Source organism: Pezoporus wallicus, unplaced genomic scaffold, assembly GCF_028554395.1.
Source record: "Pezoporus wallicus isolate ANWC-B61680 ecotype Strahan unplaced genomic scaffold, APGP_CSIRO_Pwel_v1 contig_5069, whole genome shotgun sequence".
Classification (NCBI taxonomy): domain Eukaryota; kingdom Metazoa; phylum Chordata; class Aves; order Psittaciformes; family Psittacidae; genus Pezoporus; species Pezoporus wallicus.
Genome location: NW_026642361.1, coordinates 1,307,772 through 1,332,732, shown reverse-complemented (window position 1 = coordinate 1,332,732; position 24,961 = coordinate 1,307,772). Strand labels below are relative to the sequence as shown.

General features: G+C 38.7%; 1 protein-coding gene across 1 annotated transcript in view; it reads right to left on the bottom strand.

Annotated features, from left to right (window-relative positions):
• SLC6A15 (solute carrier family 6 member 15) overlaps nt 1-16,282 on the bottom strand; it is a 40,857-nt gene extending 24,575 nt beyond the window's left edge. The window contains exons 1-2 of the mRNA XM_057429462.1: nt 16,253-16,282; nt 4,765-5,247 (exon numbers count right to left, since the gene is read on the bottom strand). Coding sequence (XP_057285445.1) covers nt 4,765-5,053 — 289 coding nt within the window. The 5' untranslated portion in view covers nt 5,054-5,247; nt 16,253-16,282. The remainder of the gene's footprint in view (nt 1-4,764; nt 5,248-16,252) is intronic.
• Between the last annotated feature and the right edge of the window lie 8,679 nt (nt 16,283-24,961).

Sequence of the window (24,961 nt, the reverse complement as noted above, 5' to 3'; positions counted from 1 at the left end):
CTGGAGCACCTCCTGTATGAAGATAGGCTGAGGAAGTTAGGGCTGTTCAGCCTGGAGAAGAGAAGGCTGCGGGCAGACCTCATAGCAGCCTTCCAGTAGCTGAAGGGGGCCTATAGGGATGCTGGGGAGGGACTCTTCATTAGAGACTGTAGTGATAGGACAAGGGGTAACAGGTTAAAACTTAAACAGGGGAAGTTTAGATTGGATATAAGGAGGAAATTCTTTCCTGTTAGGGTGGTAAGCCACTGGAATAGGTTGCCCAGGGAGCCTGTGAATGCTCCATCCCTGGCAGTGTTCAAGGCCAGGTTGGACAAGGCCTTGGGTGATATGATTTAGCGTAAGGTGTCCCTGCCCACGGCAGGGGGGTTGGAACTAGATGATCTTAAGGTCCTTTCCAACCCTAACTATTCTATGATTCTATGATTTTCTCAGCAGTTCCCAGCAACAGCTGCTGGACCACAGAACTTAACAATTCAATCTGCTGACATTTTGGTATAAAATACAGAATACTTAAATGTAAAGACTCATGGCATGACTCTACATGTCTACCTCCAAAACATACTGGCAAGATACTCTGCTACAGATTTCACTATGCTGCTCGTAACTTTTATCTGTTTATCATTTTTACTATTCTTTTCAGATTTTACATCACAGAGATATTAAAAAGACTGACTCCAAAATGAATAAAAAAACTACCAAAATCAGGAAAATTAAGCTAACGCTCATCAAAATGCAACACAATTTGGTGTGCAGTACTTTGTACACTCCAAGTAAATCCTCTTATAATACACAACACTAGAAGCACCTCTTGGGTAACTATGTTCACTTGTCTTCATAATAACACTTAAATATCACCTAATCTAGCAGAACAGATAATGTTGTTTGCTTTTGTTCCTTTTAATATGTGAAAGTACCATTTTTTTTCTGCTAATCCTAAAGGGAAATGATAACAAAATCGAATAAACTTTAAATAGCTCTTTGAAAAAAAGCACAAGGTATGCAAGCTACTCACCAGGTGATAGCTATAAGCAGCAGGCAAATATAGGTCTAGTCTGTCACTATTTATTAGCCTTATGGCAAGACTGGGTACACCTGAGTGGTTTATTTTCATAGGAAGCTGAGGCAGCTCTGAACCTACTGCATGCTAACATGGGTCCTGAAATTGTTATATAGGAACTGTGTCTATCTGAACAAACATACATATTTGTCTTCATATAGTAAAGGAATTATAAATAAACTGTATAGTATAAAAAATTATAAATATAAAAACTTCTAAAGCTAAGTTAGAGAATACCCAGGTCCAGTGCAAATAACCTTCTTGAGTAATCAAGGAATAAACAGCTTTTTTTCAGCTGTAACACACTGAAAATTAGTACAATAGGTACCTTAAGTGACAGATGAGAACTCGGCATTGCTTACCAGAGGTAAGGAGGACGTGGTGAGGACAGAGGTGAAGTAGGCAAAGATCTATGATCAGTTCCTCAAAATTTTACTGAACACCTTCAGACCCTCATTCACAAAGGCTACAAACTCCTTTGGGCCCTCTGTCTCATTACAAGTCTAGAAAATGAGCACCCTGAAGTGCTCAGTCTCCTTCAGCCATGTGTGAAAGCCAGCAAAGAGCTACCCACTCTAGTCGTATCTTAGTTGAGCACTAACAAAACCCCAACAGGTATTACTCTAAATATTTACAAGTTTATATGCATGAAAACAACAGGAGAAAACTGTTAAACGATCACAAGAAATAAACTGATTTTGGTGGTGCAGACCAGACCCAGAAACACTGATTGGAAAAATACCTATGGATGGCTAAGCATCAGTGAGTGTAGCGACACACAAGTTACTTTTAAATATGGTATCACAAATAACTTACTGACGCAGTACAGAGCTCTGAAGTCAGGAATGCTGGCATACCACAGGCCACAGCCAAAACCAAACCTAATCTCTCTAGAAAACAGGGCAGTAAACACCCAGTGTTTTCCCCGCAAAATCCTCTTATAATATATATCTAATTGGGCTAACTTGGCTGTATCTTTCTGTGCTTCTTTTGTTTTGTTCTTCTGCATACAAAAGGTTGGGTTTGGTTTTTTTCTTAAAAAGATAAAACTGAAGACTACTATGTGGTTATGATTTGCCTCCTCCTTTACTGGTGGCTTTGGAACACTAAATGTTCAAAGAAACTTGTGAAGGAAACTAATGAGTAACTATGGGTTTAGATTTTTTTGGTTTAAATTTTAAGTATTTTTAGTGGTTTACCACTTTTTATTATACTCCCCTTGCCTGACAGTATTTGCCAGATATAACTTCATTAAATGTAGGGAAGAAAATGAAAAATGCTTGGACAAAACCTAGCCATGTTTCAGTGAAACATCTCTGATGAAAATCCACAGAAAGGCTGTTTACCTTATAATGGAGACTCCAACAGGTATTTATAGTAATGCACTCTCAGCAGAAGACTACAGAGCAGTTCTGACACTGACACTTAGAATGGGTTGCATAAAACCACTCTTTTACCTAGAATTAAACATGTAGCAAAAAACTGGAACCTCATATAAAATGTAGATACAGATTTTCTCACCATGCATTTGAATTTTTCCCTCCTTCCTTTTTCTCTCCTCCTATTCTTTTACTTGTGAGAATTATCTCTCCATCTGCAGACACATATACAGGCACCAATGTACTTTATGTTTCAACATTTTGTGTCACCCTCACCATCTTGCATTAAGGTTAACTTGAACACCAAGAAAGCTTTAGCTCTAATGATCACTTGCTTTTCTCTGCTGTTCTGAAGGTTGCAATTCACTAAAATGGGGAAAAAATACTGTTAAAGCCAAATATATCCTTGGCTCAGCAATGTGTAGAAAACATTATTTCTCCACAGACTCCACATTCAAGTTCCTGCAATCACAACACAGGGGAAAACGTTTAATGCCAATCTGAAATGAAGGTTTTGGTTTTTTTTTTCCAAGTTTGATTAATGAAGTGCAATAATGTCTGAAGGTTGGTGGGTTTTTTTTGGTTTTGTTTTTCCCAAAATGTGAAATTATTAACTAAATGCATTTAAATTTTATCTGAATTAAATTAACACTTGCTGGCAGAGTAACTTTAAAAAGCTCCTGATGGCATGAATCCAACAGCCTAAGGAATATACCAATGGATCTTTAATGTTGGTTTGAAAGACAATCCAGTGGTCTTGCAAATTTAGGAACTAACTACATCAAACACAAACTTTCAAAACGGACGCCACTACACAGAACAAACTGCTTTAGTGCATTATCCTTGAGATTACATCCTGACATCCATACTTAGGATGAAATTATAACATTTTAATAGCTACACCTTTAACTATGAACCAGTTTGGTTTAAAATTATTAGCATATGTATTATTTTCTTCAAATAGCAGTAATACTTGATTAATTCTATACTGTGTCTAGTAGAATATATGAGATTGCCATCAACTGAAAAGCTATGGGTTTTGAGAAACTACATATAACAAGTTTTCTCAGTTAATGTTACAGTTACAGATGAAGAAAATTTCAGATTCCACAGGAATCATTAAATCAACCATGTAATTGCTTTCTCTCCAGAATAAAGTTGAAAAAAAGGAAGTTAAATGAGAATTAAAAAAAAAAAAAATCTTACAATAACGAGATATAAAAGAATTCTATAATAATTTCATCCTGGAGATGGAATATTTCAAAGTATATCCTGGAGATGGAATATTTCAAAGTATAACCTTCATTTTTACAGCTTGAACTCTCTGAGAGAAAATAAAAGAATTGTACTCTGATCATATTCTAGGCTTATTTCTATATTCTTCAATCACATCAGTTTTGTCATCCAATTTTTAAAATCCAGCATGAGTAAAATCTTGTTCGGTATTTTCTATTCTGTGGTACAGATTCACTTTTTGTACCATAGAGAGTGACAAGTTTGGTTTGAATTCAGACAAGTAAATTGCTACAACAGGATGTGCATTAATGTAATATAGCAGTGTACAGTACAGCATAGGATAAAACACTAATCCTGTATTCAGAGGAAGGGAGGTCTCCAGCCTCATACTTCATACTACATTCAAGACCACAGGTGGACAGCTAACAACCAAACAGCTTGATGTTAATGTTCTAAGTGAAAGGTAACTTGCTGTTTAGGAAAATAGTTAGCTATAAAACAACACAAAACACCTGCATTCTCTTAAGGTAATGATTTAAATTCTTCATTATCAGTAAATAAAACCTTTTCACTCCTACAGTATTTTGTCGTTCCTGCAGGAAATAAATCATGATCAAGTGGCCTAGGAGCTAAAAACAATTAAAAGCAATTAAAAAGTAAAGGTGTGAAGCTTAGTACTGCTCAATACTGAAGACTGAATGCTGCTTTAGTCTTTGAAGTGGATGCAGATATAATGCCCTGATTTATTGTCCAAGTACTACGAAGAACACTTCAGCAGAACAATAGCCAGGTCCTAAATAATGCAACCTCTCTGTAAATACGCGTTTTGCTTAGACACTAGTTTGACCACTAAAGTCATACCAAGAGCTTTATTCCCTAAAATGTGTAAATTGAATCTTAATCTGCTACTTACTTTAACAGATGTATCTCACTACGTAAAGAGAATATGGGTGTCTCTTCATAGCTTCTGGTAGAAATTAAAGGAAAAACCTGACATGATGTAGCAGGTTTTGTTGTTGAAACCTCTGCTAATCATGAAACCAGATAGGTTAGCTTTATCATTTAGATATGGCCAGCTATCACAAGACTTACCTCCACCATTTTTCTGACACAGATATGGGAATCGCCACACATTCCCTAATCCCACGGAAAATCCAACTTGTGCCAGAATATATTGGAGTTTGCTGTTCCAAGCAGGTCTTTCATCTTCTACATCTGAACCTTCTTCAACGTCAACATCTTTTTCTTCCTGATCATCAACCATAAGTTCACTCTTCTTAAAGGGATCATCTGAAGAGTCTTCATTAGAGAGAAGGTCCTTAACTGACTCAATGACCTCATCATCTAGTTCTCTTTTCACTACCTTGCTGTTCTTAGGCATTTGTAATAAAGAGAAAATCAGCAAGGAAGTCAGGTTCAGCTGAGACAGATGGACAAGAGCTGAAGAAAGCTCTCCCTCTGCTTGGCCAAGAATACTGAAGCAATAGGCTGAAGACGGTGCCTGATGAGTCCTTGATACCAGGGAATCAAGAGTTAAGGACTTCGCTTCCTGAAAGTTTGTTCTACTGAAAGTACCTGTGAAAAAAAATAAAAAATAAAGAAGGATTAATGAGAAGAAACTTATTTACAAATCATACACTTTGGTGCTTATCCCAATTATCTGAAAGAGGTAAAAAAGAAAGGGATGTTAACTCATTTCCAAATTGTAGAAATTAAGTTCACTGTACTTAAATATTTATGTAGAATACATTTCATTCACTTTCTGAGAGTTTTGGTTTTGTTTTTTATACCTTCAATACTGATAAGCTAATTTTTCATATTTTGACAACATAACAAGATTGTTTTTATCAGGCGTAACTGTGTATGCATTTTATAGAAAAATTAGTAGCCCAATTTCATTACTTCCTGATTTAACAGCTGTACTTCAATCTATTAAAAATGTATTTTAAACAAAACAGATTAAGTTTTTCAGACCACTTCAGAAAGTCATGCAGCAATCAAAATTTTTATATATAGGATGCATCTAGTGCTTCAAAGGGTGACTTGTTTTCCTGTATTCTTCAAGGAAAATATAATCACCAACATATTTTCAAAGGAGAGATGTTCATCATGTATGAAGTTTGATGCTTTAGTTAGTTTCTTAGAAATAGGAAATAAACATATCTGAAACATCTGAAAAGCTGTAACCAAACCAGTTTTAAAAGCCTGCTGTTTCAATTGTGTATGTACAGACACAAAAAAAGCCTGCATTTGAATACGTATTGTCTTTAACACAATGAATAATTTAAAAAGACACACAAACTTGCTTGCAGCTGCCACACTGAAGGTAACCCTAAGATTTTGGGGAGGAATGTTTTTCAAGAAATTCCTCACTAATCACATGGCATAAAACTAGTATGTGCAAAGCCATCTGCACAGCTAAGAGTCTTAAAAGGGATTTAGATTACGTGTTAAATTTCATGAAAACCCTGAAGAGGGAATACACAAGGAGTCTAATCAAGAACTGCTAACTGATGAACATCGGAAATTACTCCAGGATACAGGAGACCTTTCAGCTTTTGCTGCAACATCTGGTCCTTAGCACTAAGGCTGTATCATGTTCTGATGAACTCACACATAGCTGAGAACTGCAAGGTATTACTGGACTGTTAGTAAAATAACTGAGAGATCAAGCACCCTACAGCTGCTTCAATCACAGACCAGAAGAAAGACTTCAAGTCACTGGAACCCAACCCACACCTTATGAAGGTGAGACTGCACAACACAGAAGTAAAACCTCTGTCACTGCAAGTACTATCACTAGCCTCATGGCTGACACAACCATTAAATTTTTCAACAGTTTCTAAGGATTTGGAAGTTGAACATCAGTCCAGTTGCCTACTGAACTCCACTGTAACCTCCTTTCCTTCATTCCCTAGGCTCCCGTCACTGCCTTCTCACGTCTCACTCCCTCCTCACGTCTCACTCCCTCCTGTTACTGCCTCTTCTCAGCAACTCCAGTTCTGGCAGTCAGCCCAAATGTTTTACGCACAGTAGAGCCTACCAGTTTCTGCTCTGCTTCATGCTCACCACTGTCACTGGAAAGGTTCATGGTCCTATAAACCTTCCTTCTGACACCTGAGGAACTAGTACCAGGCTTTGTTTTGACTGATACCAGTTCTTTAAAAAAAAATTAAGTGTATGAGCTATACACAGTATAATGGAGAAAAAGAGTTGTTGAGACAGTGGAGAAATCCTAAAACCATATCCTGTATATCTAGGCTAAATCAGTGTCTATTTAGGCCTCTGTTTTGTCTTTTGGGTTGTAAACTCTTCAGAGGACTACACCCTCTTATAGTTCATGTATGGTTCAGTAGCTCTTAGCTGTGACTGAAATATGCAGGTAGAACCAGAATGCAAACACTAATAATACACTAAGTTGAAGCATTTAAGCAGTTCTAATAGAGCTTTGGGACTATAAGCCGCAGCATCTGGTGCTTCAGCTACTACTTTCAGTCACATTTGAAACTTGTCTTTTCCTTTTGTTCCCCTGATGCAAATCAGAGCAGCTCTCAGTTCCAGTAATTACTAATAAGTTCAGGGAGTACGTTAAAATGAAACAGTTTTCTCTCTGTAATAATGTAACGGCTGTATAAGTGAAACTACACAAGTATTTGTCTGCAGGTCTGAAATCCTGCTCTAACTGTAATAGGCAAAATATACTTTCAGTAGAAAAGGCACAAGGCACCTACCAGTATTTAATAAAATGTTTAAAAGGTCTTATCTGTATTAATTATCTTAGACACAGTAGCTTGCAGGGCAGCATCTGGAGCTCTAACAGATGAGTCAATTCCAACAGAAATTGCATCATTCTGTCCTGTCATGCATTAAACATTGCATTAGTACACTTCAGAATAGACTGGGCTTGGTACTTTTATTCCTAGCACAGAATAGTATTAACATCCCTTTCATTAATCTTCCATTAAGCAGGATGTTACCCATAGCACTATTACTGTATAGATTGCAGTACTTGCAGGGCTTGAGAAAATGTGGGAGCCATGCTCAGCACATTGGTGCTTGGCTCTTCCAGCACCGGTTTTCTAACTATGTGTCACTGTACAAACTGCATCAAGGATGCAGGACAGCCCTTCAAGATGATACATCACAAATCCACAGGTGGTCTCTGACTGACAGATTTAACAACTTGTTCTCTATACTAAAGGAGTCAGTACCAAACCAAATGAGTCCTACCTCACCGGACACCTCAGGTTCAAATGCTCAAAGCATGGTCCCAGCTAGTTTGTGCAAGGACTCTGCCATTCCATGATAAGCACTCCCAGAATACATTCTAAGACACCACAGAAGCCTCTTGCTTTGATCCAAATCAAACCCTCACTGAAGGCAGATGCCAAACTACTCCGCCTGAGCATCTAGGCAGGGATGCTCCCAAGTGAAGACTGAATAGTCATAGAATCATTTAGGTTGGAAAAGACCCTTAAGATCATCAAGTCCAACTGCTAAACTAACACTGCCAAGTCCACTTTTAAACCACGTCCCTCAGTGCCATGTCTACATGTCTTTTAAATACTTCCAGGGATGGCGACTTGACCACTTCCCTGGGCAGTTTGAAAACCCTTTCAGTGAAGAAATTTTTCCTAATATGCAATCTAAAACAATCCCTTGAAAGTGTTACCTCTTGTCCTATCACTTGTTGCTGGGGAGAAGAGCCCATACCCCACCTTGCTACAACCTCCTTTCAGGTAGTTGTAGAAAGTGGTAAGGTCCCCCCTGAGACTTCTCTGGACTAAACAACCCCAGTTCTCTCATCCACTCCTCGTAAGACCTGTGCTCTAGACCCTTCACCAGCTTTGTTGCTCTTCTTTGGACATGCTCCAGCACCTCAGTGTCTTTTTTGTAGTGAAGGGCCCACAACTGAACACAGTATTCAAGGTGTAATCTCACCAGTATAGGGACATACCTTGTAAAGTTGTAAAGTTATTCACCAGCATAGTTCAGCTAAATACGAGCTTAGCTGAACAAGTTCTTTTTTTGTTTGTTTGTTTAATAACACAGCATTGAACTTCAGCCCTTCAACCCATAAAATGCTGGTTTAGGTCCCCAAATCATTTCGATCTGGTCCAGTACAGAACTGAAGCTCTTCATTAGCGCTGAATAGCAATTAGACAGTAACAAGCCAAATTCTGTTACACAGCCCTTTCAGGTAGTTCCACTACTAGCTACCTTCTACACAGCCTTGTGCATCAGTACAGCACTATGAGATATTCCTCCTAAATACCATTAAAAATCTACATAACAAACCACCATATTTACTGATGAACTAATGAAGTCACTATCAGACTCAGTCATTCCTGAGATCATTTTAAACTCCAAATACTAAATTTTGTCATGTATTTTAAAATAGTAATATTCTATTACACCACCTTGGATTAAAAATAACATGTCAAATATAACTTAGCCTTATTAAAGCTCTTTAGAGGCTGGGGCATTGTTTTGGTTTTGGGTAGGTTTGCTTTTTTTTCCTATCTTAGATCAGATAGTGGAATTTGATCAATTGATTTAATCTGGTTTCCAGGCAGCTTCACTCATCTTTTTCATAACTTCAAATGATGTCATGTCAGGTGAAAACACTGAAAGGAACTTTTTATAATCACATTTACTTAAGAATATAACATTTCTCTGGAATTTTCCACAAGTGAAATGAACAAAGAATGATGGAATCCCTTTTCTTATATAAAATCCTCTTAAAAAAAAAAAAAAAAAAAAAAAAAAAAAAAAAAATCTTAAAGTGACCTGACAAGTGTCTGTATTGTTTGATGGAATTTAACAGAATGGAAACCGCAGAACAGTACATGGGTACATGGTTCATTTAGAAGAACATTTAGAAAATTATTCTGTCGCTGAGCTAACAGTAATCAATAATCTAAGTTAGCATGAACACACTTCTGGAAACAACCAAACAACTCAGCTACATTTTTATGTCTTACTAGCACTGTCCTGGATATGTTTAAATCTCTATTTCTCATACTGAAATATAAATCAGTGAGTCTTTTTTTTGACACATCGAGCAAACTGCAGACCCAAGCTTTCTCAGAATTCAGTGGGAATTTTGTTATTTTCTTCTACAAAAGAAGAATCAAGACTGCATTAGCATGCACAAGCAACATAACCTCATTAGCCTACCACATTATTAGCAAATTAAGTAATAATCCCTTGTGACAGGGAATTCAGTCCCAAATTAGCTCCCTGGGAGATCTGGGCTTGCTCTAGAACTTTTACGTCAGCATCATTCCCACATTCAGAAATGCTGGCACAGGGAGATAAGACCTGTAAAGCCCTCACTGACCAAACTGCAAACATTTGCAGTAAGACTCAAAGGGACTTCAACAGGCAGAGCACCAAAAGACACAGTGAAAAAATTTACTGCATGCCATTTTCTCACAGTCTTTCTTATATGTAATGTCTAGTAAGAGAGTCGTACTAGTGCTGCTCAACACTGCCTGCTCCTCTTCACCATTACACTGGTAATCTTATGTCGGGATCCTCTTCAATGCATTTCTACTAGACACATCTGCATGCCAATATAGAGACACTTACTAGATGAACATTCTACTTCTCGTTCTCCCAACTGTGTAGCACCAGTAAACAATTAAAAGTTACGAGGCTGGAGAATTTCACATGTATGAAAAAATAGGTGCAAAAAAAAAAAAAAAAACTCGCTTACAAATTTGTAAGTATAATGAGTACAACCACCCCATGTTCTTGCAATCACAGCACAAGTCTCTATAAAAAGCCATTTGTAAAGCAATTTCATGTTTAAAACATCCCACAATACTATTGCAACAACTGATATAACTATTAAAGAACTTTCAGCAATGATTTTCTGACATAAATTAAACCACAATTATTTTTACATTGTGTTCCTTTTTAAAACTTTCATTATAAACCCTCCATTCTTTTCTAAGACTGTACTTTATTTCTTTCATTATCTCATTTTTACATCTGATCAAAATGCAACAATTCGGCAGCTTCAAATTGTAATGCATTACAAGTAATCCTCACATCTTTGATCAAAAATTATTTAAATCTTCAGCATGAACTGGAAGGGAAAGAAACGAAAGAAGGGGGAAAAATATCCAGGCAGAAAATAACTTTCTAGAAGGCTAGTGTAACATCATTAAAAAAAAAATAGAAAAAAAAACCAAACAGAGAATTGATACCTTTTTAAATTCAATGTCTGCCGTTAAAGGGAGAAAAAGATTAACATCCTGTTCTTCAGACCTCTGCGCTCTTCTCTGATGGAGCAGTTAACATAGCAGCACGCTGCTGTGGGGATAACAAAATGCAGTATGAAACTACAGTCAGTTCACAGTACTATGATCTCCGCTTTGAGGGTAGACTGTGATAGCACAGCTTACCAGTCCGGTCCCACAAGCTTACATCTTGCACTCCAGTTCACAAAATCTCCAAGACTTCCAGTGAAGAAACTAGTATGAGTCAGCACAGGACACAGAACTAAAAGTCAGGATTCTCACCATGGCATATGTTTGTAAAAGATCCTGACTGATATTCATGACAAAGGTTTCAGTCCCTATGAAATCACTGGATGAGAATTATATGCAGAAGTGAAGAAGATGAGCTTTTTCACCTTGAAGGAAGCCTATGAAATGCATCTCAAATACAAGTCCATGAGGTAGGCATAGAGAAAGCATAATGGAAACAACCAATACAGAAAAAGGAACACCAAAAGGACTACTGAGAGTCTGCATAAAGGAATCAGGCAACTGGTGCAGGCAGGATGCTAATGGCCATCATATCTAAATGAGAAAGAAAGAAGACTGCAGGAGAAAACTAGGTTTCGTGGGAGTACTGTGATTGTGAAGAATGGCTACCATTGGGGGAAACCTGTGTAAGACGACTATTTCAGCAAGAGTTACACTTTGTAAGAGTACTCATAGCACAGACTGAATTACTGCTGCAATGCACCAGTGTGTTCTTTGGCAGAAACAAGAATATGTACCATAGCTTTTTTGCCTAGTCAAGCCCACCTTTACCTGTCTACTGAAGCAGCCATTATGCTGCTCTTCCGCATGGACTACATGATCTGGCATTTTGCCCTGGCTAGTTTAATAGAGCCTGTCAGTAACAGATATCTATTCAATAGGTACTTAACTCAATCATAATGCAAGATAATTATATTCTATGCAATGCAACTCACATTTATCTGCATTCTTCAGTGATGTTATCAGAGACATGCTAATGCATGTTACACATACTACACTACACTGTAAAACAGTAACAGCTACAAGAGACTTGAAACCATTAGAAAAAATGAATGGTTTTGATTCTGGTGTCACTATACATTTAAATCATTTAGACTATAGCAAAACAAGAGAGACAAGACTAAATTCACACCTCCTTCAAGCAGAGGTAGTAGTTGTACAGACTTCAGTGACACTGCACCTGTTTCATATGCCTGGGAAATTTGTTCTCAGTTCCTACAAAATGTTTTTCCTGGTTTTGTCTTACATCTAGGCCCTGCACAGTCTCAAATGCTGACAGTTTCTCTCCCAGATTAGTCTCCTTAAATTTTAGTTACAGGAAAATACTTCCTACTGTTGTAAGACAAACAGAATTATTTGTCAAAAATAGTTAAAATTTCTTTCTCAGACTTGTTCATTGGTGGTAGATTTGATTTTAGCAACTTGTGTGACTTCTTCCATATCACTGGCCCAACGGAATGTTACAACCTAGAGATCATCAGTCTTAATTTTTTCTTTTCATTACATGTAATCTTTAAAGACTTTACTGGCCTTACTGTAGTTTCTCACCTGCTTTCACAGGTTTCTTAGTATTTTCTTCTCATAAATCAACCTCTCTGAAATACTTCACAGACTTACATGATGTGCTAACTGTAATTTCTTATTCAGATGGAGAAAAGGCATGACTTATTCTCTGGTCTTTTCTTACATGTACTTTATTGAAAGAATAAATTCAGTAGGTACCACACCTTCAGCTGAAGCTGATGAAGTAATCTCAGCAATACTGACAATACTTGATTGGTCAAGTTCAAACTGCTGGCAACTTGAAACAAAATCTCAATTTTCTAAGTAAGTTCACCACAAAATACAACAGCACCACAAATGTATTTTAAAATCTTATCACACTTCTAAGAAATAAGAGACTATAAAACCATATTAAATATTTAATTAAATAGTGAAGTTATTTAAGCTGCAAATCAAGTACTGAACATTAGACATTACCAGATACATAGTTGCCCTGAGACTTCAATTCTCCGACCTGTGTGTTTTGGATCACTAAGTAAATCAACTTGTCCTTGCAAAGAATTTATGTGATTACTTTGTTGTCTGGTTTTTATACATAAGCAAAGAAGCTGAACTGTTCATAGACAAATCCCCCTCAAAGATGATTATTTCATTATATAAATCATGCCTCCAAGTTATGTTACAGTAAATCCTACATCTTTAAAAAGAAAATTATTAATACCAATTCCGCTGTAGAAAATCCAACACTGTAAATGTCCTATTACATTTTCCCATCCCTTCTCCATTTCGGCTTAAGAAGAGCATGCTGACTCATTAGCACTGCAGCACCATTTCTGCACTTGAAATATGAAAAATAGTATCACTTGCCAGCAGCAGAAAAATATTTTCCTGCAGTGGAAAACAGGCTACTGGCACCATGACTCAAGGCATTGTTCTACACTGTATTATGCAACTTTTCTTGCATTTCTCCTATACAAAAAAATACAGAACCCTTAGTCTTAAGAGTGAAGGATAAAAATGAAGATATCTATTTCAGTGAAGGCTTCTGGGAAGCTCAGCCCAGTTACTGCCATTACCTAAAGCAACTGTTCTGGGAGTTACCACTACTCTTTCACACTACTTTGTATGGGCATGTCAGGTTTTGTGCATCAGATCTTCAGTAGAATAGTGCTCAGTTATTATTTACCAATGATAACCTTTTTCCTAAATTATTCAAGAACATTTCCTGTGTAACAGCAAGGTTATTTTGAATCAAATCTCAATAAAGAATGGAGTTGCTTAAGTTTTAAGCTGCCACCTGTCAAAGTTATTCTGTTAACAAGAATTCAGAGATCTTTAAAGTCACATGGAAAAGCTGCTACTGGCATTTCCATTTTCTACAATCCATTGCCATGACAATCTATAAACTACATGAGCAAAAATGTTCTTTCAAAAATCAACAGATACTTTCTCTTTTGAGCATTATTCCTTGATATGAGTGAAACAGCACAATGGAAAGTAGCAGGGAACACAGGTGAACGTGCCCTTGATGTGAACGCTTCGGGTTGCATACATGAGAATTTCAGAAAGAAAAAAACAACAAAAAAAATCTGCCTTCCACAAAAGATTCCTACCACTAATACTTCTCAAGTGATGTAATTCCATACCACACGAGCAGCAGCTACTCCAATATATCTTAACAATGCATTTATGCCAAAAGGCATAGCTGTTATTAGTAGACTCTGTTTCTGAATAACCTGTAAGGCTTTTTTCTTTTCTGAGAACTTCGGCATTTTAAGTCATGTGCGTACAGGCTTTTGCAATATACAGCAAAGAGAGTTGTTCAATCTATATGGTTCTCATCTGCACCATTACTTTTTTGCTTGCTTGCCTGTAAGAAAAAAGAAAACTGTAAGAATGACAAGATACTAAAGGTCAAAAGGAATCGGCTTATGCTGCAAAACTCATTTCAAGATGTCTTAGCAATTTCACTTACTCAGTTTCACTGCTGGTGGTACATCTGAACAGCTATGAAATGGTTTGGATTTTCATGCACAGATCAACATCAATGAAATTTTTTGTGCTTGAAGTGCAGAGCTGAGCTCAAAGGAAGTGTCTGATACGCACTGAACACAGGCTGTAATGCTACTGTTATCTTAACATGGTCTATGTGTAAACCACGAGATCTTGTAGATTAACTAAGACAAAATTAGGCAATCTTTCCTAGGTATTTTTTAAAGTTTGCTTTTTAATGAGCTGATGATAACAGGAAACACGCTACTAAACAGAAGGGAAAAAAGTATGTTGCCATGATTTTTTAATCAAATGGAGTAAGCTGTCTGCATGATACAACCAGTGCACATGTACGTGACATCAGATTCATTTACACTTTTCCTTGGAGGGGGAAAACGAGATTTGGATCCCTGTCCTATAGCATGTCACACTGACACACTGATGGTGACATGCTACTTAAAAATTATTAGGCTTCTCTTAGAAATCAATACTACAGCAATGAGCTTTTTATGTAGCAATACCATACAGAAAATAAAATGGCTGATGAGGATGAAGTCTTGACTACATCTTTTACAAATAAAACGAAGTGCAATTCACTTAAACGAAAGTATTCCAGTGGCAACCTCTCATGTGGCAGATCAGTGTGACTATACAGACGTATTTCAATCATCTCATTTACTTTCACAACAAAAGCAGAGCCTTCCAAAGAAATTCTAGTTCACTTTAATACTAGCAAAATCTGTGCAATACCTGCCAATATGGGCATGGCAAATAAGAACAATTAGTAAGAAAACTGAAAGAGGATAAGAATCACTGGGAGAAAACTGTAGGTGTCAATCAACCCCGTGGATAAGCCGTAGTACACAGAGCTCTGGAAACATTTAAATCCTGACCAGAAAAATCCAAGACGCACAAAGGTTCAGAGCAGGTCCTCATTACCATACCCACCCAAACATGGCTGACACCAGGGTGCACCAACTAACAGCCCAACGGGGCTGCTGAGTGATGCAGTGGCGGAGGGAAAGGAGGGGACGGGAAGGGAGGTGACGGCGGCGAGAGGGGAGACACCGGCAGTCACCGCCGGGCGGCTCCCAGTCCCCGGAGCAACAAGGTAGTGCCGAGGGGTCGCAGGTCTCCCTCGCCCACCTTCTGCTCCTCCGCCCAACCCTCGGACACGGTTACCGCAGCCCTCGCCCAGCTGCGGCTCCCTCCTCCCTGGCACACGGAGCCCGCGGACCCCTCCCGGCATGACTGGCGGTACTCCCGCTCCCTCATCTAGAGGAGCGCCCTGCCGAGCCCTGCTCCCAGCAAGCCCCGAGCCCTCCGCGCTAGGAGGAGCATGAAAGCGGCGCTCCCCCGAAACACGAGTTTCCCGTACATCCAAGGTGCCTCACCCAACACGCGGGAGATGAATGAATCTTATGTCACTCGCGGTACCAACAGGATGCAAGTTCCCTGCCTCCCCTCAGTAATTCTAATTATTATAAAAGCAGCCCCGTACATCCTTTTAACCTACCGCCGAGTTGGTTAACACATGGGCAGCTACCACGGGGCACTCGCTATTGTCTAACACGGGCCGCTGTCTCCTTGCCGGGGCGAAGGCAGCCTCCCGTGGGGGAGCTGGGAAAGCCACCCCTCAGGAAAGCAGCGGACACCGGACAGAAAGGGACCCCACGCGCCCGGCCCATACTGCCCGTTCCCGCCCGGTGACACACGGGAGGCGGAGGGCCGGCGGTGCTGTTCCCGCAGCACAGCCGTGCTGGGGAAGCGCGGGTCGCGGCGGCCACCAGCCTCTCCTCGCTTACCTCTGCCCGCGGGGGTCGCCGGGCGCCAGCTGTGGGAACGAAGGAAAGAAGGGGGGGCCCGGGTACCCCCCGGGGCACGGAGCGGCGAGCGGGGCCGTGAGGGTACAGGGCTCAGAGACGGGCAGGCGGCAGCAGGGACATGTGTCCAACCCTCGCTGCGACGGCGTTTAAAGACAGACATAAAAAGCGGCGGCGGCGGCGGGGGGGGGGGGGGGGGGGGGGGGGGAGAGGGAGGAAAGGGGAGGGCAGCGCCGGGCCCGGGGAGCCGCACCTCCTGACGCAGGGAGGAGCGCTCCCTCCCCCCGGCTGCAGCAGTGGCAGCATCGCCTGCGGGCGGGGAAGACGCAGAGGCGGTAGCGATAGAAAGAGGGTGATGGCAGGGCCGTCGCCGCGCCAAAAGCCCGGCGGCCGCGCTACGACGCTGCGGGTGCCCCCTACCCAGCCACCTCCTTCCCTCCCTCCTTTCCTCCTTCCCTCCCCTCCCGCCGCCGGGACGCGTGGCAGTCACCGTGTCCCCGGGCTCCGTGTGCAGCGCACGTGGGCTGTGCGCTGCCGGCGGCGTGGTGGTGGGGGCCATCCTGGAGAGTGAAGGGGTGGAGAGAAACTGAGAGGAGGATGGAGAGCACCGACCAATACCCGTGGTGATGGGGCACAAGTCTTGTGAGCCATACCTTGGCTGCTGCTGCAACCTCGTGTAGATGCTGTTTCGCGTAAACGGCTCCCCTAAACTTCCTGTCATGAAGTCTGTCCCGTGCCCTTCTACCGGCTTTTTTCTTTTACTGGCATTTTTCTATAACTGAAAAAGGCAGATGGATCCTGGCTAGAGAGAACGGCTTGTAGAAGAGGAAATCAGCTGTTCAAAGGGGCGTCAGGGAGGCAGGAAAGGCATGTTAGCTTTGATGGAAGTAGGAGCGATGGAACTGAGTGAACGGTTTTAATGATCATGCTGTGAATAATTATCGCAGCAGCTTAAATCTCAACACATGCCAAATAAAAATACATAACTTTCTTACACCACGTGAATCATGGAGCAATTCTTCTTCAGAGTTACGAAGTTAGTCTGCCTACATTTCTTTCATATTTCACTGAGAAAGCTGTGATGCAAACTTATTTTTGTATTTCTGCTACATTATCGAAAGCATTTTAACATAGTATGGTGATTTTCTCATCAATAGTAGACTTAAATAATAATTTCCACAATGCATTTCAGTTATATGTAAAAATGGTCCTGTAAATGACAGATTTTGCACATAGTGACTGAATATGATTTGGAACTCAGTTAAAATGAGCTTATCTTGTGTAAGTTTCCAATTGTGAACTAAACTTCTTTTCTAGTAAGTACTAATGAGAGGAAGAATTTATGCTTTCTATTGGCAGATTATGAGTGATACTTTTATTTAGTAAATTAACTACTAATGTTATCACATGACTGCATAGTTAATTGACACAGCAAAAGGTCATTCCTGGATCTCTCCGAATTCTGTATGCAGTTATTGATGAGCATATATCTGTAATTGTGTTCTCGATTATTTGCTGCCTCTAATTTTAACAAAGGAAAGGTATCATGCAACTTTTAATGTCCATCAAACATATCATCAGTCACTTAGAGCTTTTTGCAGTTCCTTGACGAATTTGCAGTTACTCAAGTACAATGTAAAATACCACATTGATAAGCATCCAGTAGCAATCTTCCCTTCAGACTTTCTGCAAACCAGCGATCTACATTCAGAATAGATTGACTAAGGTATTTTTACTGCAGCTCTTGTGTCTTTTACTCCAGTGCTTTCAGTTCCTTTCTAATCTTTTCTAATTAGGTTTATTGGTATTTGAAATAACCATCTTTAAATTTCACATTGGTTTAATCTTCAAAGTGCAGACATTTCAGCTTCAAAACTGTTAAAGCAATTCCACTTCCAAAGAGAAGGATTTCCACTTTTGTTTCTGGGTACAAATGACAAAAATGTGATGGAAAAAGTAACTTTTGCCTTTAAAAAAAAAAAAAAGAAGAAATCACTGGTGGACTCAAGGGTTGTGATTTAGCTATTACAAGATTGAGCTATCATTCTCTAACATCGAGTTATGGGCCTATACACATGCACACTGAAAGCTTCATTTGCTGATCAGACTCTCAGTGTGTCTCTGCTTGTGACCCAGAAGGTTTGAGGACAGAGAGAAACAAGGAAAGCAGGAAATGCCAGCATGACAACAAACATCCTAAAGCAAAGCTGAGATGCTGAGGTACAAAACCTCTACCTTGTCAAAACTTTAGATTAAAAAATGCACAGAGAAGTTATGCCAGTTTTACTTTTCTGCTAGGTTTTACTGTTTTGTCGCTTGCATAGAGATTTTAAATAGAGCACATTATTTCATAGTTTTGCTGGAAGTGAACATATATAAAATAAGCCACTTAATAAAAATACTTTTATACCTATTTTAACTATTGAATAACTGCAACCTTAATAATGTATTGAGTTCCTTAAAAGCATCTTCTGACCTGAACTGTTTGTATTCCCTAGATTGATGGTGTGCCATTCAGTAATAGGTGAAAGTTAGGAGTAGCATTCTTGTAATTATAATGAAGTGGAGAAGCACATAGCAACACAGGAGTAAATATGAGTCAGTATACACCAGTTAATTAGAATGGAAACAATCATAAAGAATTTTCATTTTTACTGATTAAAAATCATACCTCAGATTCATAGTTCAGGGCTTGAACTTTCAGGACAGAACCCTTAGGTGTTTTGGACTTCTCCATCAAATCTGTTGCATAGTGCTTCAATAAAAAATTACAGTTTCGTGTTAAATAGGCCTTTTGTATTAAAATTTTGTTAATATTCTCAGTGTATGTAAATGGCACTTTTTCACATGCCAGTTAAATGTGGAATTAGATAGTATTGCATCTTGCACCTTTTGAATCTGTCACTACTGTTTATTTTCTCTCTTTGTCTCTGTATGAGCTCAGCACTTAATTTTAGTTTAAGGTATTGTGATTCAGAATATTGTGGATGGTAAGCTGAGTTACATCAGTAACAATCGACTATGCTATTTAACTACTCTGCTACAGCTGTACCACTATGACCTAAGTCTCTGGAAGACTGCTTTGCGCCAATTCTTTATTTCTACAGATTTTAAATACAATTTGAGGCAGAGTAATCATGCAGATGCTACAGACAAAAACCCTCAGTAAGTAAGGTATGTAGTCAGTAGCAAGTCCAAACTCTCAACTAGCTTTGGAACTCCAGTTCTGGACAGTTGAATAGCTTTTCAGCTTATTAAAATAAGTCCAAATAATTGCAATCACATTTCTCAGTGCATTAGTGGGATCTGCTGCATAGAAGAGAGAGAACAATCTTGGATGTTTATATCTAACTTAATTTATCCTTCAAAATGAGAAAATTTCAGGCAGGACAGCAGGTCAGTCTGACCCTACAATTCTTCTCACTGTAGAACAACCTGATGGCACAAGCAGACTTCCTTGGACAAGCAAGTGTAATAGTTGTATTCCCAAGTGTTCTTACCAAATCTACAAAAAATATTGTAGACTTCAGTGTTGTTCTTTGATGAGTGATGAGCTACTTGGATCAGATGAGAAGCCACTGTGATTCAAGAAATATCAGGCAATGATTATATAGCAAGTGATCTGCTGGCATATTGTCTAGTACTGTGAGAACCTGTAAGCCGCATTAGCTGCTTATACATTTTACAGTAATGATGAAGTCCTTGAAGTCTGGCTATGCTTCTTCAGTTTTTCACATTTTCATCTCTAAATATTTTCTAAGATATTAATAGATGTAAGAGATTTGCTACTTTTTGCTGTCTTTATCGAAAGATACGTCTTTTTCCATGTCAAAAATGTGGGTCATCTGTTACTCTGTGTATAACTTCATTGTTATATGTAAAGTAAAGGAGTCTGTTGAGAAGACGACTAAAACATTTCTACAACTGCACACAGAAATGACTAACATCTAGGCAAGATAAGATGAAAAATCAGTTGAAAAATCACATGAGTATACCAGTGGCACATGGCAAGGGGTATCTAAGATATCTCATATTCCTCCTTTCTCTGTTTTCTAATGGAAGTTGCATGAAGATTTCAGTGCATAGGATTTCTGTAACTTTGCAAAAGCATTGCAGGAAAAAGTGGTTGTAGCAGTTGTCCGTTGCTTATAATAAAAGTATGTTAATGATCTCTCAGCCATGGTCTTGTGTGGCCTTGCTGCATGAATACAGCAGGGTAAGACAGTGGCTGATGTGATTCCTCCCATCGTTGCTGTGTTTATCATGCTGAGAGAGGAATGTCCAAAAAGTTAAATCTTGCCTTCAGGCTTTATCTCCTAAATATACACATTATGTATATGTATATGTTTGTTTATATTTATATTTATGTTTAGGCAACTCTGGCAGCTGATTTAGCAAGTCAGTATACCTCAGTCTAGTAGAGAAGAACATGAGAAATTCTGGTAGTGGTGAGCTATTGTAGAAATCTGGCCAGAATAAATGTGCCCTTCTCTCACCTATTGAACAAAAAAACCTATTACAGATTTTTCCAAATGTGAAACAATGAATGATAAAATGGATAATTGGCAGAATACGCAAATCACAGATGCTCGGAGAACCACATATTTCATTACAGGTAAAACATACATTAAATTAGCATCCAAACCAAAGAGAACAATCATAAATAGTCATTTTTTAGCAGTTAATCTCTAATAAAGATTGTTATGCTACTTGTGAAAATGTGGAAAATGAAGATGTAATTCTGATAATGGAGCTATTTTCTGTATCTTTGACAATTTAGAAATCACCAAAATCAGGTTGATGACAGCAATGTAAAAAGCTAGCAGCCACCCAGCTACATCTTGAATATAAAACAACAGATACAATAACTACAAAAATATATGTGTATACAAGTCAAATTTCAAGGCAACAAACTTTTAAAAATAATATTTTGTAGTGGATTGAGAATGAGGCTAAGGATAAAGGAGCTAAGACACCACCCCCCCCCCCCAGCAAATGCACAGCAAGTAAAAAAATAAATTGGCTATGCAAATATTAGCCACAACTACAAAACACTGAAAGGGATCCTGGATAAAGCTAAACTGTGAACTCTTTAACATATTATACATTGTAATCTTAACTACAGTTTTCAAGAAGCTGTCATGCCTATTTTTTTCCATATTTTCCAAAAAGCTTCATGGTCTGGTAATTCTAAATCACTTATGAACATTTCCAACTGAAAAAATTATTTCAAATGTAGGTTGTTTGGATAAACTTTCATGATCTATTTATGGAATTCAGATGTGCTTTGTCTGCAACACTAATAGAAGGATTACATAAAACATTTGTACTCTTATGTTGCTTATTTTCACTGATTTTGTTTTATTTTTTTTTATAATTAACATGTTGAGGAGCACTAGCTGAATGGCACAGAATCACTGACAAGTCACAATGGCTTGTTACTGCAGCACATGCTGGCTGCTTTTAGTTCTCTAGGAGATGGTATCTGGTCAGGATTCTGAAGAAGGTTTTTCCTTATCCCTTGGGGCACGAATCATTCCATTGGACATACATACAGTTTTTGTTTTTCTGGAGATAATTAGGAAGGCACCTTGTTCTTCCCAGGCTGGGGCAAATCGAAGTGCGTTGCAAGACCTGGAGAGATTAAAAAATGCAGTTCCAGAAATGCTGAGATGAGGCTTTGGCTAGTTAGGTTTTGAAATGTGTATTTGAAGTTCAATTCTCATTAAATTGGAAGATTTAGGTATACTTAATGGAATGGTACCTTGACCATTTCTTCAGCAGAATAAATTAAACAAGTATTTTATTCAGGGATGGAAGAAATGGCATTGAAAATATTGTCCACATAGATTCAAAGTATCATGTAAAGTGTAAGTGTAGCCATAAACGTATGAATTTTGAGTTTGAAAATAATACAAACAGTACTGCTTACTAAGGAATGATTCCATGTGTTATGTTCATCTATATGAGACATTATGAGAATTTAAGAAATTGCATTCTCCATTTGAATCCAAAAGACTGACATGCTTACCATAAAATTGTAAAATTGTATCAATAAAATCATACCCAGGGGAAGTATTTCAGATTTCTGAAACTTACTGATACTAGCAGAAAAAGACTGTAGAAGCTCTAAACTCTGCATGAGTAAAAAAGTTTCCTCTCAAGGTGTGTTGTATCCAAGATGACACATTTTCATGAAAGTTGTTGGAGTTGTATTTTTTAAATAAATCAATACTTTCATGATAGAATTCAATAGGTGAAGGCTATTATTTCGATTACTGAAGATCAGAGTAGTATGTAAATAACTGAATGTAATATGCAGACAAGAGAAGGAGGCTTATTTTCAGAAATCACCAAAAGACTCTTTTACAGATTAAATTGATGATGAATTAATTTTTCTGACAGCAAAGAATAAATAGCATAGGATGGTCAGTTGCAAGTCATCCATGGGAGATTTTAAAATCATAGAACCATAGAATCATGGAACAGTTAGGGTTGGAAAGGACCTTAAGATCATCTAGTTCCAACCCCCCTGCCATGGGCAGGGACACCTTACGCTAAATCATATCACCCAAGGCCTCGTTCAGCCTGGCCTTGAACACTGCCAGGGATGGAGAATTCACAGGCTCCCTGGGCAACCTATTCCAGTGGCTTACCACCCTAACAGGAAAGAATTTCCTCCTTATATCCAATCTAAACTTCCCCTGTTTAAGATTTAACCTGTTACCCCTTGTCCTATCACTACAGTCTCTAATGAAGAGTCCATCCCCAGCATCCCTATAGGCCCCCTTCAGATACTGGAAGGCTGCTATGAGGTCTCCAAGCAGCCTTCTCTTCTCCAGGATGAACAGCCCCAACTTCCTCAGCCTGTCTTCATACGGGAGGTGCTCCAGTCCCCTGATCATCCTCGTGGCCCTCCTCTGGACTTGTTCCAACAGTTCCATGTCCTTTTTATGTTGAGGACACCAGAACTGCACACAATACTCCAGGTTGAGTTCTCACAAGAGCAGAGTAGAGGATCACCTCCTTTAACCTTCTGGTCACGCTCCTTTTGATGCAGCCCAGGATATGGTTGGCTTTCTGGGCTGCAAGCACACACTGCCTGCTTATGTTCATTTTCTCATCAATCAACATCCCCAAGTCCATGTCAGCGACAAAGATGTTGAATAAGACCGGTCCCAACACCGATCCCTGAGGGACACCACTTGTTACTGGTCTCCAGCCGGACATTGAGCCATTGACCACAACTCTTTGTGTGCGGCCATCCAGCCAGTTCTTTATCCACCGAGTGGTCCATCCATCAAATTGATGTCGCTCCAATTTAGGGACAAGGATGTCGTGTGGGACATTGTCGAAAGCTTTACACAAGTCCAGGTAGATTGAAGTCAAACAAGCAGTCTCACAGTTTGTCCTGAAATATATTTATCTCCAGGCATATTTACAATCCTTGCAAAGAATCCTTAAGTTAGTAATTTTAGAAAATTGGTAAGAAAATTTTTACAAATGTATTAAAACATATCATGCATAATACTTTTGGTATTCTGGAATGGAAATAATGTAGCTTTTTCCTTCCTCCACCTTTTCCAGGTACACAGAAATGGAAGTTTTATTGTTGAGGTTTGCTCTGTTTTAATCATTCTCATTAGTGAAGTTCTCTTTGCTACCAAGAGTTACACTACCAATTTTGCTAAAGGCTCAAGCAAGCTTTCATAGTTGTTGCATATTTTAGTTATGGAGATTCTTCACTTCCTCATCGTGTAAGCCCAAAAACTTCCCTAGTAAGTTTCTTAACTTTTACTACTGGCTCCTTTAAAACCACTAGTCACAGAATTACTTAACCATTCTAATTATTCTGTTGAACTATCTTGTGATCACTCAGCTCATCCTTTATCTCACTTTTTTCCTTATATGACTTCAGTGTTCCCCAAAACAAGTTAATATTGACCTATTTTTGCTTCATTAATTATTTGTTAAAAAAAAATAAAAATCTATCATATGTCCTGCTCAGGAATACTTTCTGTAGATGGTAGTATTTCCTCTCCAAACTGTCTGTAGTTTCTATGTGTATGACACGGATTTCAGTATTTATCTTCCGAGTAGTATTATTTTCTTCATGCTAGTGCCTAGTTCTGAAGGCTTATAGTAGATCAATGCCGCTATTACAAAAAAAAAAAAAATAATAATTCCTTCCACCAGCACCCCAAAATTTCTTCTAACTAAAATGTATTTTATTCATGCTCAATTGTGATTTAATTAAAATTTTGAACAACATCTTTAATAATACATATCATCTTTAACGTTGTCTCTTTTCCGTGTCCTATGCCAGCAGATTTTCCATTTTACTTTCTGAGGTCTTTGCATTAGTGTAAAGATACTTTAGTTATTTCCTCATGAGTTTATCCAGTTTCCTAGCTGAATTTCTCTGTCCTACATTCCTGCTTCTGCTCTTGTCACTCTCGTCAGTTTGTATCTTCTTTTTCCTAGAATACTATTCTTTATTTTCTGTATCCATTACCACTCCATTTATCAATTTTTCTTTTCTTTACTAAATACAAGTAGACTGATTATCTGAGTGTCTCAGATTAAAAAAAAATAAAAATACTGAGGACCCAGCTTTAATGCTAGATACCTGGCCTTAACTGCATGCTTAGAATCAACTCCATCTGTTCAGAAGAGTCCTTTTCCTGCAAA